The sequence below is a fragment of the Scheffersomyces xylosifermentans genome, assembly GCF_036884685.1.
Source record: "Scheffersomyces xylosifermentans strain CBS 12540 chromosome Unknown RJT20scaffold_3, whole genome shotgun sequence".
NCBI lineage: Eukaryota > Fungi > Ascomycota > Pichiomycetes > Serinales > Debaryomycetaceae > Scheffersomyces > Scheffersomyces xylosifermentans.
The window spans coordinates 1,581,407-1,597,416 of record NW_027042941.1 but is presented as its reverse complement, the minus strand read 5'-3'; the positions used below and the strand labels follow the sequence as shown (position 1 = coordinate 1,597,416).

The 16,010-nt window shown below is 41.0% G+C and overlaps 5 protein-coding genes across 5 annotated transcripts; 2 read left to right on the top strand and 3 right to left on the bottom strand. All coding sequences in view use genetic code 12, as the record gives it.

The window, feature by feature from the left end:
- Positions 1-741: 741 nt before the first annotated feature.
- Positions 742-3,150, top strand: SET2 (histone methyltransferase; the record flags this gene model as incomplete). The annotated part of the gene is made up of 2 exons (XM_064915852.1): positions 742-2,572; positions 2,612-3,150. The coding sequence occupies 2 exons, from the start codon at positions 742-744 to the stop codon at positions 2,998-3,000; spliced, it is 2,220 nt and encodes a 739-aa protein (XP_064775253.1). The 3' UTR covers positions 3,001-3,150.
- GPD1 (glycerol-3-phosphate dehydrogenase (NAD(+))) lies at positions 3,137-4,719 on the bottom strand. The gene has a single exon (XM_064919907.1). The coding sequence runs from the start codon at positions 4,459-4,461 to the stop codon at positions 3,274-3,276; it is 1,188 nt and encodes a 395-aa protein (XP_064775252.1). The 5' UTR covers positions 4,462-4,719; the 3' UTR covers positions 3,137-3,273.
- Positions 4,720-6,585: 1,866 nt separating this feature from the next.
- On the bottom strand, positions 6,586-8,145 carry RJT20DRAFT_134467 (uncharacterized protein; the record flags this gene model as incomplete). Its single annotated transcript, XM_064918327.1, has 1 exon — positions 6,586-8,145. One exon carries the CDS (start codon positions 8,143-8,145, stop codon positions 6,586-6,588), a length of 1,560 nt encoding a protein of 519 aa, XP_064775251.1.
- Positions 8,146-10,930: 2,785 nt separating this feature from the next.
- PHO23 (Pho23p) lies at positions 10,931-12,258 on the top strand. The gene has a single exon (XM_064919103.1). It carries the CDS (start codon positions 11,080-11,082, stop codon positions 12,247-12,249), a length of 1,170 nt encoding a protein of 389 aa, XP_064775250.1. The 5' UTR covers positions 10,931-11,079; the 3' UTR covers positions 12,250-12,258.
- A 60-nt stretch (positions 12,259-12,318) lies between these two features.
- RJT20DRAFT_145031 (S10 family peptidase) lies at positions 12,319-13,662 on the bottom strand (the record flags this gene model as incomplete). Its single annotated transcript, XM_064918771.1, has 1 exon — positions 12,319-13,662. The coding sequence occupies one exon, from the start codon at positions 13,660-13,662 to the stop codon at positions 12,319-12,321; it is 1,344 nt and encodes a 447-aa protein (XP_064775249.1).
- Positions 13,663-16,010: the final 2,348 nt, after the last annotated feature.

The window sequence follows — 16,010 nt, the reverse complement described above, 5'->3', positions numbered from 1 at the left end:
CTGTCACTTCCAAAACATAGCTCTCAATAACTACTACTGCAAACTCTCTCATTCCACCATTATTCAATAATACCTTCAATAATACCTCGCTATACGATCAACCTTCACTATACCATCTCACTGCACTACACTGTTCAACTCACGATCCCTCACTATTTTTCCTCACTATTTTACCTCACCACGCTCATACTCTCACTACCATTACTTCTCTCACTACTCTCACTACTCTCACTACTCTCACTACTCTCATTTCCTTCCCTCACTATCCATCCTTGTCACTACATCCATGCATCCTTTTTTCGGGTGCCCAGTTCTCACCGAAATTCGACGACTAAAAAAAGATTCCATTTTCCTGGTAAAGAACCGCTAACATAAGAGCTGGCTTATATCGACGGGAGGAATTATCTCTGGAGATTTTGGCAGAACCATCGCTACAATCGCCATATTACCGTTTGGGCAGTGTCCACCTGTGTGTCTGTGGATTTTCAGCTTGAAAGAACGCGTTTCACCACAAAATCAGTCATTAGACGCCATCAAATACGAGTGAATAGTAGTTGGTTACTCACTGTAAGTTGAACCATTGAAATAAGACCTACTAGTGAAAACACGTACCGATTTCCAGATTGCCTTGCTTCGCTAAAGAAAACGGTAGAAATTCAGCTTAGTGGTCAGGAAATAGAATTTGCCATTAATCGAAACATTTGAATACTTTTATTATCAGCATATATCACATCGTTAGTCATGTCGGACATAGACCAATCGGACGTCGACTCGCCCTGGACCGCAGCTTCGTCGCCTCCGCCGGTCAAGCAGAGAACTCCCCAGTTGTTCCTCGAAGTCGAAGATAAGACAGAAGAGGCCAAAACCAAGTTCACAGAGTTGGATGCTTGTACGTACTCAAGTAAGGCCATAGGGTCTTCCGGGCAACAGGAATATATGACCTGTGACTGTGTTGAGGACTGGGACTCGGATATTAAAAGGAATTTGGCATGTAGCGAGGATTCAAACTGTATAAATAGAGTGACCTCTGTAGAATGTATCAATGGTCACTGTGGATGCGGGAAGAACTGTCAGAACCAGCGCTTTCAGAAGAAACAGTATGCCTCGGTCTCGGTCATCCAGACAGAGTTGAAGGGGTATGGTTTGAGAGCAGATAAGACTATACTGGAAAACTCATTTATTTATGAATATATTGGAGAAGTAATCGATGAGGAGACTTTCAGAAAGAGAATGATCGAATACGACGCTAAGAATTTCAAGCATTTCTACTTTATGATGCTTAAGAATGATTCCTTCATCGACGCCACGCTAAAGGGTTCTTTGGCTCGTTTTTGTAATCATTCTTGTTCTCCTAATGCATATGTGGACAAGTGGGTGGTAGGAGACAAGTTAAGGATGGGTATTTTTGCCAAAAGAACTATAATGAAGGGAGAGGAAATAACATTTGACTACAATGTGGATAGATACGGTGCCCAGTCACAGCCTTGTTACTGTGGTGAGCCTAACTGTATAAAGTTCATGGGTGGTAAGACTCAGACTGATGCTGCATTATTGTTACCAGAAGGCATCGCTGAGGCATTGGGTGTGACTCCTAAGCAAGAAAGACAATGGTTGAAGGAAAATAAACATCTCAGATCCAAGCAGCAAAGTGATGATTCGGTCATTAACGAAAAGTTCGTTAGTGAGATTGAAATAAATGAGTTAAAGGAAGCTGACGTTTCCAAGGTAATGGGAGCTTTGATGAAGTCTCAAGACCATCATATCATCAAGAAGTTGATAGAAAGAATCCACATGACAAATGATGACTTCATCAATAGCTTAATCATCAGGTTCCATGGTTACAAGACTTTATCTACGATCATCAAGGAGTTCAAACTGGAGGATGAAAACTTGGTGATACTGATTCTTGAGATTTTGACTAAATGGCCAAAGGTCACTAGAAATAAGATTTCCTCTTCTCAAATCGAGAGTGTGATACAAGATATAAATAAAAACACAACTAACGATGAAATCAGCTCTTTAACTCAAGGTCTCTTAGATGACTGGAGCAAATTGCAGATGGCATACAGAATTCCAAAAAGCAAAAGTAATACAAGCATGCTGTATGGAAGAAATACGAGATCCCCTGAGTCTGAGGAACCAGTTTCTTATAGGCCAGCTGTGGATGTACTTCAACCAGGAGAAGATCCATTACCTGCTGGTTGGGAAGTTGCCTTTGATGAAAATAGTAAAAGTAATTACTACTTCCACAGAGCATTGAATCTTACTCGTTGGGAAAGACCCGTTGCATCAGTTCCAACTGGTCCTAAACCTCCTAGTGGCCCTAGACATGGTGATAGGGGTACGCCGAAAAATGGATTTAAAGAAACAGGATTTGCCAGAAGGGAAGAAGAGAAATTGAAGCAGGAAAAAGAGTCACAATTTCACAAGCTTCAGGAGAAAGAAAGGCAATTGCAGCAGTTGATTCAGCAAACTGGAGAGCAAGAAAGAAAGAAGCAGTTGGAGGAGAAGTTGGCTAAAGCAAGTGCGAAGTTGTCAAAGAAGTCTTCCTCGACATCGTCCAATGGGCACCGTAGCCATCTGTCTTCTAATGGAAAGAAAAAGGAAGAAGCGTCGAGTGCAAGTACAGAAGCTAAGTGGACTCATGTCTTAGCAAAGCATGTGCCCAACTTGATTAAAAAGTATGAGCTGGAAGTTGGTAGAGACAATATTAAAGGGTGTGCTCGTGATTTGGTAAAGATTCTCGCAGCCAAAGAGATTAAAAAGGACCCTAAGTCGTCGCCTCCAAGGGAATTAGACCATCATAAGTTGAAGAAAGTGAAGGAGTATTCCAAGGTGTTTATGGAGAAGTTCTTATTAAAATATAGAGCTAAGCACGACAAACAGGTTAGACATGATAAGCATAGGGGTACAAAAAGAGACCACGACGATAAAAATGAGGACGACGACTACGAACCCACCGATTTGCATGATGACAAGAGAGTAAAGAAGTCTGTGTAAGAGTAGTATTATACGCATAATTTGACAGGTGCAATAATTACTGTATTTAATTTGTACGACTATAGTCGCTCCTGGCAGCTGCAAATGTCATTGAGTAGTATTTAAAGTCTCTGACTTGGCATTGTATTATAAAATGTATATTAGTGTAATTACACCACTATAATTTATAACGTTGTAAAACGGATATGGCAAATGTATAAATCTCTATAGTACAAAATTAAGCGGGGGAACAAGGGTGGAAAATCAAACAATGAATTATTGTGTTCTGAAAGACTAGTTTCTTTCCAACAAAACTGGCAAGTTTTCGATCGACTCTGATCCATACACAATCTGGTAAGTAGCTTCAAACAATGGGAATTGGTTGGTTCTGCCAACATTAGTCAACAAATCATGGACTTCACGAACTGTAACGATACCTTGAGAACTTTGACCATTCAACAACTTCTTCTCAGCTTCCAAGGCGGAAGCGCCGGTCTCGGCCATATATCTACCAACCTTGACATTTCTACCACCTGAGCAGGTGGTGATTAAGTCAGCAACACCGGCGGATTCTGCTGTGAATGTCGAGGCAATGGATTCAGGGAAGAATTGTTCAGAGAATTTAATAGTTTCCAATAAACCAACTCTCATGACAGCAGCCTTAGCATTATCACCCCAGCCTAAGCCTTCTACGAAACCTACCGCAAGGGCAACAACGTTCTTCAAAGCACCTGCAACAGAAATACCTGCAACATCCTCAATGACGTTAACATGGAAGTATGGTCTGTGGAATGCTGCTTTCAAGACGAACTTGTCAATATCCTTACCAGGACCTCTGAAGTCGTTTGGTAATTTGTAGGCTACAGTGGTCTCGGACCACTTGCATCTGGCGACTTCTGGTGCGATGTTGGCACCAGATAATGCACCACATTCAATTCCTAAATTCTCAGTAATGTAAGTTGACAATAACTTACAGCCTTCTGGAGTAACTTCCAAACCCTTTAAACAAGAGATGGCTCTAGCAGTTGGCTTCAATTTACCCTTCAAAGATTTGACAATACGAGGTAAAAATTGATGAGGCATGTTAAAAACGACCAAATCAGCATCGTAGACGGCCTTACCAATGTCTGGCTCAGCGTGCAAGTTTTTTGGCAAAGTTACGCCTGGTAAGTACTTGACATTTTCATGTTTTGTGTTGATGATCTTTGTCAAGTTAACACCATCGATTTGTTCTTCGTGTACCCACATGTTGACTGTGTGTCTGAACAAGTGAGGTCTAGCAGCTGTGTTTTCTGCTACCACTTTGGCAATGGTTGTACCCCAATTTCCCGAACCGATGATGGCAATACGGAAAGGTCTTTCTGGAGCCAACGATTGTTCTGAACGGATATGGTGGGATTGACCAACCACCACTGTGGTTGGATTTGGGCTCAATATGTTGGCCAATTGCTGTAATCTTTGGGTGGCAGATTGTTGAGACATGGCGAAAGTTCTATATGGCAAACGGAAGAGGGACAGTCTTGTTGGAAGCACGATGATGGCTAATTAATGGTGGTACAGACGAAGCGATCCAAGGAACACTTCGGTCAGAAAATGCAGATTTCTATGGCAGAAATGGGCTTAACAGCGAAACTCTGGGGAGCAAGGCAACTTTCAAACGACTGCTAATCACAGTGATGGAGAGCAGATGCAGAAAGCTAGGCGAGACAAGCACGATAAAACAGATCAGATCCAACGAAACAATCGCAGTTTTTTTTATGTTCACTAACTGTGAATGTGTTTAAAGTACTGTTGTTAACAACAAGAATTCCAGAACCCTCTCCATACAAAATGCTTCACATCTCATTCCTTGGATCTCCTCCTATATATATACTCCTAGTCATTGCATGCTACATAATATCCAGCTAACAATAAAAATCACGGCCACTATACACTACAAATGCACATCAAGTAAACCGCCAAAATTATTACTTCCTTTAGAACGACAAAGGAAAAAACTTAAAACCAACCGGTGCTAACCAAGAAATAGCACGCCAAGTACAGTCCATGAACATGTGTAATACGGTGAATGAGTAAATTTTTGGGCGGTAGTAGTTGAGATGCGAAGTTAACCGAGGGATGCTGTGTCAGGCGAGCTTGGTACAGTGCTAGTTTAGGGTGCGAAACTTGCTTGAGCAGCGGTATGTTGTGTATGGGAACCATTGCCATCGCGGTGGTGTATGTTGCTACTAACAATGAGCTGGGTAGAAGACGACGATCAGTGCTCTCAATAGTGCCAGTATGACGACGTCACAACGACGTCATTGATTGCAAAAATCCGGCTACGGGTGAAAGTCTCAGGTGAACAGCCGTATTGGGAGTTCGTCGGCTCCTGCTTCTGCCCTGGACTCTCGTTATATGTTTTAAGTGAGGTACAAACTGTCTCCTGTCGATTCCTTATCAGAGGCTTATATCGGGTATCATTCCGTGCCAGCACCTGGATGATATGCTATCAAGCCGCTGATATTGCATTTATGCGTGGCGTTGTGTCTTTTTCTTCATATGGTATCCAAGAGCGCTAGGTGGAAAATCCCTCGATCTGACTCATGATTCACATCTGACTTCTAAGTGCCGATAACAGCTGGGCAACAGAAAAAAATTATAACTACGTCAGCGGCATTTAGAATTCAAGATTTTTTGCAGTTATACATACCTCACCAGTGGCACTCTCCATCAAGAAATACTAATTGAAGTGAACTTAGATGATAATGCCCCAAGTGTTAATTGTACATCAACATAAGTGAAAAAAATGTAATTTACCCTCGTCACAAGCCGGTTACATACGCTACTCCGGCAATCTGTCGTAATCTAAATGTCTTTAACCGTTGGATATTGGAATAATGTCCTACAGATCCTCGGAATGAATGGTCGCTAACTAAACTTATATGTGTCATGTGACGCAAAGCCAAATTAGTCTTCCACGAATCCGAGGATATATATGTGCTGCAAATAAATTAAAGGGAGTGTCTCAACCAGTAGGTTCACCTGACTGCGAAAAAAAAAATTAATGTACCTGATTCATATTATAGGGTGACATGCCACATTTCTCCAGCTTCTTGAACAGACATACCAAGCACTTTTTTATATCAGAGGGCTTTTGCAGCCATTTTGCGTTAAATGGCCACTACCATCTTGAAAAATATATTTTTCAGATTTATTTTATATATAGTACATGTATTAAGCTGCAAGTGGAAATATAAAAGAGAATTATAGGAATTTGTTTTTGAAAGCTTAGCCAGCATACGCTAGTGGTACACAAAAAACTCTGAAATAATATAGTACACATAGAAATAAAAATGTTCAAATAAAATTCACTCGATACAACCTCAATGCACTTCTGGAAGCGTTGCAAAATTATTTTATACTGTAATAGAAAATTGAAGCTGGTTGAGCAACATTTTTCAATTGAGAAGAGGATTTCTCATCTCTCGGATGAAGCTTCTGGTGACGTATAAGGAGCATGAATAATCGCTTTTTGTTTCCTTGTATTGCATTTGCTTTTCAAAATCCACGATATTCCAAAGTAGGAACAACCCTTCGTAGATTTCATTTCATTTCCTTCTATGGTCAGCCATCACTTTCATCGTCTTCATTGAGGTGGTAATGATCAAAATTACCACCTGAGCCACTTTCAAAGCCACTGGTCCTAGAAGCCGAACCACCGGGTCTGTTTCCTCTATGCTCTCGTAAATAATTTAAGTTGTCGATATATAATTTCTTGTCTGCATTTCTCTTACATGTTAATGTGCCCATATGTCTTTTCAATGCATCTTTACGGGCAAAGCCCTTACCACAGAGTTCACAAATGTTTGGAGGAATTGTTAAATGTTGCTTCTCATGTCTCTTCAAATCAGACGACCTTCTAAATGACATAGAACATTTTGTGCAGAGGAATTTCCTGCTTGGATCGTCGCCTATGGATGCAACAGAATCTTTCCGGCTAGGGTTTACAGAAGCATCGTCCGACAATGATGTCGTCGATTGTGATCTCAATGTTGGTTTATCTTCTGCATCCACATCTTCTTCTTTATTGTACGAAGTTCCTGCAGTTTTGAATGTAATCGGCTCTCCTATTAAGAAATTCCATCCTTCACTGTTGGTGCTTGGGTGGTGGGACTTATCTTCAGTAGATGAACCTTCGCCATTCTCCATAAAAATGTCATTACTCAAATTAGGGAACTGTTGATAGAATCCCAGAATATTTAATTGTCCTTTGCTGTTGGCCTTAATTTTACTTCCTCTCTTTATTGGATTTCCATGTGGAGAGGCAGCGTATTGTAATCTTTGTAATAAATCCAGTATAGTAGGATCTACTGTGCCGCTAGGGTTCACACCAGTTGCCGTTGCAACTAAGGCTTCTCTAGCTAACCTCAAAAATCTTGCGTCTTCATCTGAGTCACCGTGCTGAATTTCCGTCAGTCGGTGCTTTTGGCTTTCCTGTTGAAGTTGCAGAGCCTGCTGTGATATATTGGAGGATTCATGAGATGCTCCTGGTGTTTGTGGTTGAAGTGGTTGGGGAGACAAGTGAGAAGAACCCCTCAGTTGAGAATATGGGTTTCCCTTGCCAGCACCAGAATGAGAACCGGTGCTAAAGCTTCTTGTATAGCTCACATTCTGTTCTATTGAACCAGGAGTGTGTCGCTGTGATCCTAAAAGAAAATTTAAGTTAGGTGTTGTGACAGGCGAAGAGACAGAGTCTCCTCTTAATCTTTTAGAGGGTGGAGAGTTTCCAGCCTGCTGTGCAGCAGAACCAGAGTTAGCTCCTCCGCCGCCGCCTGAACCAGAATTAAAAGGACTCGACGGGCCTGGTTGAGGAGAGAACATCGGATAGCTCATTCTTTGACGGCTTCGAGAAATTAAATGTGTAAAATTACTAGAAGAAGATCTGTTAGTATTAGGCCTAGAGGCAGAATGTGTAAATTGTGAGTCTCTGGCAGCAGAAGGGGGAACAGAAGACGGTAGAATTTCATGAAATTGTCGTTTAGGACGTTGGCTAGGTAGTTGTGGAACTTGTTGAACAAAGTTAGTGTTCGGACCTCTCGTTGTATTTGTATTATTATTTTTGTCGCTCAGACTCGAACTTGAATTGTTGGAAGACTTGGTAAACTGTGGCTGATCTTGTTCCATATGAGACGGCGAATTTTTTTCCACTGATAGGTCAATTGTATTCGTCGACCAAACCACCGAATAGCAACAAAGTAATAATTTAATACACTACTTCACGTTGTGTTAACTGATGAATAGAATTCTGGTAAACTTGGGAAATCAAAATTCCTAGTTTAGATATTAAAAAAATGGTTGTGAAAAAAAACCAAATCTGCTAACCGGGCAAAATGAAACTGATCCAAAGAACGTGTTGGGCGGCTTTGTGAGGTCGTGAACTTCTTCATGAATACTTCTGATACACTGATCACTTCAATTATTGGGGACTCCAAATGAAGGGGAACAGACAAAATTGACTTGTAGTTGGTCGATTTACCAAATCGGATCCGTATGTGGCAGTTAGATATATTCCGTGAGTGTATAGTAGATCAATGCCTATACTCCCTTGGGGTCTTAATATACGTCGGTACTCTAGTATCTGATGACTTAACTGTGATGTGATGCTATCAATAGCAAAGAAGTCAAAAAGAAAGATAGCCCAAATTATATATTATACCAAATTACTTTAATTTTGTGACAGGAGCGGCCTCTTGTTTAATCTGTCTTGCCTTAAAATTGTGGTTGGCAATATGCCAAAAATTTTATACCAAAGGGAAACGCCTTCTTCAAGATGAATCTGGTAGAATCTTAAAACAGTGGATCCTTCTAAGCAGCTATTTGATGAAGTACAGAACGACTAGGGTACTGCTCGCTAGACTGTGGAGGGCCTGACTACGTCCTTACTATGAAGCTCCCACCTTCTTACCTCCTGTAGCAACTGTGAATGTACAGTTGTGTTCCTCGAGTCGGCTATTTGACTACAAATCCATACAAAAAGAACGTACCACCAATATTCTTAGCTAGTTTGACACGTCAAACACTAGAAAGTTGTTTCTAAGCAAAAGTAGTGGTCAAACTAGCCGTCAAAAACAAGAGATTGGATCCGTTATTATAGTTACCAATGTAATTTTTGTTTTTTAGGTGGGGAGCCACAGTTTGGTCAAACCCATATCTTGTTATTTTAGTTTCTGCAGTACTCATGTAACACCTCTAAACTTTATCCTTTTAAAGGGTTACAGTCACTGGTTCGTACGGTTCACTCGTTTCTTCTGTCGCCTTGCCTGAAATGATCGTAAAGCCGTAGGCTAGACTTCTATTCTGGTTCTCACATTACTTACACTACAAAATCGCTTTATACGTACGTTCTCAGTAGTCAGGTTCGCAAATGGGTGAGACGAATTTCCAGGAATGGTCTAGAACAACTATTGATGCTGAAAGGTTGACTTTCCTTAAAACAAAGACGAATACAATGCCACTATGACCACACCAGGCGTATTGGTAATCGAATCTTTCGAAAGTTTGCAACTATATCGCGTTGGCTACTGTGTTGTTTGCCGCGCGTGTCTAAATGCAACTGTTTTTTTAGCTTGCACAACTGTGGATTCCTGGCCAAAGACATCAACTAAGACCGATCACCTCTTTGAAGCCGCTTGCTCACTTTACCCCCCTCTGTTGCAAGTGCCGTTATTGTAGTTTTGCCTGATTTTGAATTTTGTTGCATTATTGCGAAAAAGAACATCGATTATAAGGAGTCACGTGACGAATGCTAATTACCGGAGTGTGGAAACAAAAATTGTGAATGGCTGCGTTAGATTACGCGGACTTTCTGCGAGCGTGGTGCCTTGCTACCATATGATATTGGGGTCTGGTATCCGTTTCATATTGGGGAGTGAAGAAGCCTGAACTATCTTGGGGAAGTGCGTTTCGGTTCGGCAATTCGGTTCGGTGCATTTGTGGAATGGCGAATAAGTATGGAAGGTGTCCTTAATGACGAAAATGGACATATTACGGAGTCGACCTTGTAAGAACTGTGTTAAATTCAGATAGAAATCGGAGAAAGAGTTGTAACCCGAGCCGTTTCTTTTCGTTTTCTCCAATCTTCTTTGAAATTGACATATGCTGTATTGATATGTATTTCAGGATATGAATTTAACGTTATCTCTGAACCGATATGCCATTCACAGCTGTGGTTGTGACTTTATGAGATCTACAGTGGACTCTTCTGTGGAGTCAGCCATTTGATGTGGATGCTTTCAAGATTGATGATCTTTGCTAAAACCATTGCCCTACCAAATGTATGGGGGTAATTCTCCTGTATACACGTATTTTGGTTGCAATCATACATCGAATTTTTCCGATCATTGGTAGCGACCTCACAGTTAATTTTCCTAACGAGAGACGAAGTACAGGATATTAATAGTACTGTTCTTTGATAGAGAGAACAATGAGGCAGATGGAAATAGTGTTCGAGTCTTTGAGTATAGTCTAGCTAATGGCGAATGTTCATTCCAATCATGATATTTGTCCGTTATTTTAGAAATTGTGACCTTCTCAGATAACACCGGTGGGGCATTTGTTATCCATCCTCGAGCAGTATTCTGAGAATAATCTTATACTTGATCCCTATTTATCTCTATCATATACCCAGTCCACCCTCACATTGTACATGTACCAGCTTCAAAAAATAGCGATCGACTATCAATCCAATCCTATCATTGGCGATATCTCACTCAGCCTGCCTGTCGCATCTCTCTTCCATACCAGAATACTTATATAAGCTTCACTACAACTATTTCATAATCTCCATTAATCCTGCGTGTCCTACTTTTTGCAGTTTAACTACCCGTTGAATTTACAGCTTCTCATTCTCTTCACATTTTTCTAAGCGCTATTGAATTTGAATAATGGAGACAAGATTCCACCAAATACACACAACACTACATACCATTCAAGAAGTAAATTTAAGGTAAAGATATATCCACAAGGATAAACCTACGCCAAAAACACCTTTTATCAATAAATTTCGTGAAAATTACCCATCTCTTCCTCAAATAGTCAGACTACACGCCTATATTTATCATGACATATCAAGATCTTCCCTCACGGCAAAAATCCCAGAGATTGATCAACAGAATGAAAACACAACAGCAACAGCAACAGTTCCAGCAGTATAAACAGCGTGCGAAGAACATTTTCAATGTGAACGAGCTTTTGCCCGGTTTGAATGACATAAGTGATGCCTTTGAAGTGTTGCCTATGGACCTAATCAAGTACTTCACTCTTCTCAAGGAAATTGACGCAAAGTGTATCAATACGGTGCCGCAAATAAACTACTTGATCAAGAATTACATAGGTGATTTACACGAGGAGAAACAGAAGGAGTCCGAAGAAACTGAGTCCAGCAAGAGAGAATTGGAATTCAAGAGACTCTCCATTATTAAAGAGAAAATCAACGAAATCATTCCATGTTTAGAAGAAAAGATGCACGTTACTTCCGTGGCAACTGACTTGTTGAACAAGCACATGTTTAGAATAAACAACGATTACAAGTTGATTGTCAATAACAATGAAATTCCGGAATCCATCAGAATCGGGCCATTAAACCATCCAGCTATGATCATGGACTCCAACGTGTCCAATGGTTCAGCTGTTGATCGTTCAGCACAAGCCGCCAGAAGCGAAAGTAGAAGAGAAGCCCTTGCCGCTAAAAAGGCCAGCAAAGAAGATGTTGACGAGCACTTGCCAGTTCCAAAGAAGAAGAAGAATAAAGAAGTGACACCATCGGAGCCACCAAAGTCCACTTCAGGAACTGGATCTGCTACTGGTACAACGAAGAAAAGAGCAAGAAAAGAAAATGATGAAGTGCAGAGACCCGTTACCCCAGGATCAGCGGCTTCCGCTCCTGCTGCAGCTCCTGCTAAGAAGAAGAGCAAACCTAAGAAAGAAGATGATTCATCTACATCGCGTGCAAACAACGCTTCCAATGCAAATGATAATGCTATCAACGAAAGTAATACGATAGATAGAGTGAAGGCTGAAGTTCCTGCCAACAAATCTACTGCTGCTGGTGAACCTACATACTGTTATTGTAACCAAGTCTCTTTCGGAGAGATGGTGGGTTGTGATGGAGACGATTGTAAGAGAGAATGGTTCCATTTGCCATGTATAGGGTTCAAAAACCCACCAAAGGGTAAATGGTATTGCGATGACTGTTTGGTCAAAATGAAGAAATCGAAAAAGGTGAACTAATCAAGCAATGTATAGTCTGAATATATAAATGACCTATAAAGTTTTACTCGAAAATTATCTCAATAATTATTATGCAAATGCATAGTTACCCTGCAACCACGTATTCAACATATCCAAAGATGCCTTTGGTTGGTCGTGTGGTAGCAAGTGGCCAGCATCGTATACTCGTACGAAGGTGAACTTGTCATAATTTCTGAATTCACCAACTGTAGACTTCTCTCCTTTAAAAACCAATGGGGCTAAAGACTGGCGAGAGAACTCTTGGTGCAAGCTGTATTCTAATTTATCAGTCCAATGGAAATTTCCTAACCAATTGCATCTATAGTCCTTGTCTCCCGCATAAATTAAAACAGCCACCCCTTTGTCCAACAACTCTGCCACATACTGCTGGTGAGGTAAGGCCTTGTCACCTACTACAGAAAAATTTTTGTAGACATCTTCAGAAGAGGATGCAAATTTTGGAACTTCAGACGATAAACCTAATGCTTCACGAACGAACTCAAGGTTGAGGTACTCTTCGACATAAGCAATTTCATCATAACATTCCTCTTCGCCACCACCACAAGACATACGAATATCAAATGGGTTAAGGTGAGTCTTGGAGAATGGTTCAAACATGTTAGACTCACAATAATGAAAAGCTGGTTCACATTTTTCTGGATTTTGCTCCTTGTTACATGGCTCAAGTAATTCAACACATTTAGGATATATTTCTTCCAAGGATTTGCAATCGTCTTCAGATAATATGGATTTGTAGCCTCCCTGGCCACAGCCCATTCCAATCAAAGCCTCATATTGGACAATTGCATCCGTGAAACCATTTCCGATCAATACAGAAGTCAAGTTAAAAGAACGCTTTGGATGAGCTAAGATTTCGGAAGCAAATTTTGGAATGTAATGCCCTCCATATGATTCACCCGCTATATGGAAAGAATTGCTCTTAAACTGAGGAAACTTCTGGAAGAACAATTCCGTGAAGGCATAAAAGTCAACACCAGCTATTGCTGTGGAATTAACTGCTGATTTTTCCGAGTAAGAAAACCCAACGCCAACTGGTTGGTCGATAAATACTACAGAAGCATTCGAATTCCAGGAGTATGGGTTGAACTCTGGACGAATAGAAGCATTGATAAAGGAGGGACCCAATTCAAAGAACAATCCAATGGCACTAGAACCACCTGGACCACCATTGAGCCAAAATACAATTGGGTCCGTTGAAGGATCGTTTCTTGACTCGAAAAACCAGAAAAACAAGTGCTTATCGTCGTCAACATCTAAAAATCCAGTATATTGGTTGACAGTATCTAATCCAAGAGTATTTGGATCATTCTGTTTGACACGCACTTTGTGGCCGAGAAATTGAGGACTTGTAATTACTTCATAGTCGAAACTAGTCTGTGGATGCAAATCCATAGGTCTCAAAGACTCCTCCTTGTCAAGATTACCATCATTTGCACCCATTCCTAGGTATGCTCCCCAGGCGTGCAGCAACACATTTTGCTTGAAATAATCAATTGATAAGGCACTACTTATTGCAGAACATACCAAAACAGCACTTGCGATCACGGATAACCTCATCTTACTGCTTCATTACCCTATCATCCATAATTTGTAAGCATGTCAATTTGTTATATTAAAGGTGGTTGGAACCAAAATTAGAGCCTTATGATCACGTGAATGAAAAATTAATATCACGTGACAATTATTCATACTCAAAAAATTGCAACACCGCTCTTTCTTCTGACGTTGCAAAGAAATGGCCGCATGAAAGCCAAGAATAGTCAAGTGGAGAAGAAACAGAGATGTCCAGAAGATGCCTCATACCCAAATGGTGTCAATCATGTTGTTCTCAGACAGATATTTTTCGCAACAAGTTATTTGCAACGTGACGATAGACCAATACTGGAGAGGAGAGGGGAGGGGAACTGCCTAAAATGATAGTTTATTTTAGTGGGGTTTTACGAGCCAGATGCACGAGGGTAAAAGAATCAGGCCATTTACCCACTAGTTTGACCAAGAGCCTTCTAGGGCAGGGCAATGTAGAGAAAGATGAATAGAACTGAAGTAGACATCTGCATACTTGGAAGGTAATGCAGATTGAACACTCGGAAAAGTGCCATGGAATGGCGAAGGTTAGAGTTGACACACGAGTCTGAGAGATAGGGAAAAAAATCACTGAAATGGGAATGCTGCTCCCTTTTCCATCCAAGGAGTTACCACTCCCTATTGCCCAATTGGCCGAAAAACAGTCAATTACTAGTGTCGGCTAAAAACAGAAATCGAGGCGGTTAACCCTGAAGCCTCGATAATCAAATATTTCTTCAAATGTGGATATTGAAGGGTACGCCTTACCAATTAAACCCACAGAGTAGCAACCCATTGTAACCGCGGGATCCCAATTCATTCAAACAGGGACAGAATCATCAGATAAGTGTATCAATACTTGACTTGAAAATAAATAATATTTTCTTCAATGTTTAAGGGACATATTCCAACCACGGAGGTCGCCTTTGGGGGTGTTGACAAAACATGAAGTGGACGAGCATATTGAGATTGACATTTACCCAATGGAAACAAAGAGGTGCAAATATAGAGGTCATTGTAGTTTATTGGGGGTAACTCCTTTGTCATCTCTTTGCAGCAACTATTAACCAATAACAATCGTAAAGCCGGGGGAGGTATTCTAGACTGTTTTTCATAAAGCTAGCTCGTGGTGTTCCCGGCATCTACGACGGACTTTCAACTAATCTTCCCCACTTTGGATGCATTGTAACTCGAGTAAAGTAAACGCATCGAACTACCACCGCGATACGACCCCGGGATGTGCAGGATACTCCTCGGAGACATACGAAGGGCCCTTGGCACCAGCCACAAGCAGAAGACAATATCATTGTTCCACTGTTATATTCATGGTGTTGATAAGCTCGGACGGGTGGATAGAAGGCATGATCGAGAGGAGATTGACGGTGACTCCGAGTCTCTAGATGTGTATTATCTTGAAATGTCAAGAGCAATGTAGTATGCTGGTGCCCGCAACTTTGGCATTGTTCATACGCATGAAGGAAAACCTCTTGAAAATGAGGATCGCAAACTTATGCGGGCCAGGAATTAGTGGAAGCAGTTTCTTTCTCGTTACTGTAGTGGAGCAGTCCATTGCTAGCGATTCGACATAGAACAGTGCTTGAACATGCTTGTGCTTGCTTTTGCGCTGTTTCGGTTCGTGTGAGTCGTCTGGTGTCATGCTCTTGGAATAGAAACACATGACCCGATCCACATATACTTCAATGTCTGGCTGTGTGGGAGGATCGTGGCTTTCGACAAGAAACTTTAGATGCTGTTTGTCGCAAGACTGAAGATATCCCACAATGTTGAAAGCACCATTTATCTGATAGTAGAATCCGAGTAATCACAAGAAAATATCCCTCCTTTGGACTTGACGTGTTGCGACCATTTCTTATATAGCCTCGACCTATCCCCCTCCCTCCTCCCTACGATAAAACTCAATGATAATTAGGTTATTGAACGATATTATTTTTAGAAAACTCTTTTTACATGATTTCCTATTTTTTATTTAATGGAACAAACGATAATCGTCGTCATAGAGTACTTTGCAACTGTCATGAGCTGATATAAAAGGTATCCATAGTAAATCTAAATTATTGCGGGGTGCCTGCTCCTCGTGACTCTGTTCTTATTATGACAGACGACTGGTCGCCATACCACTTCCACCGTAATGACGTAGTGTTATATGACCATAGTCA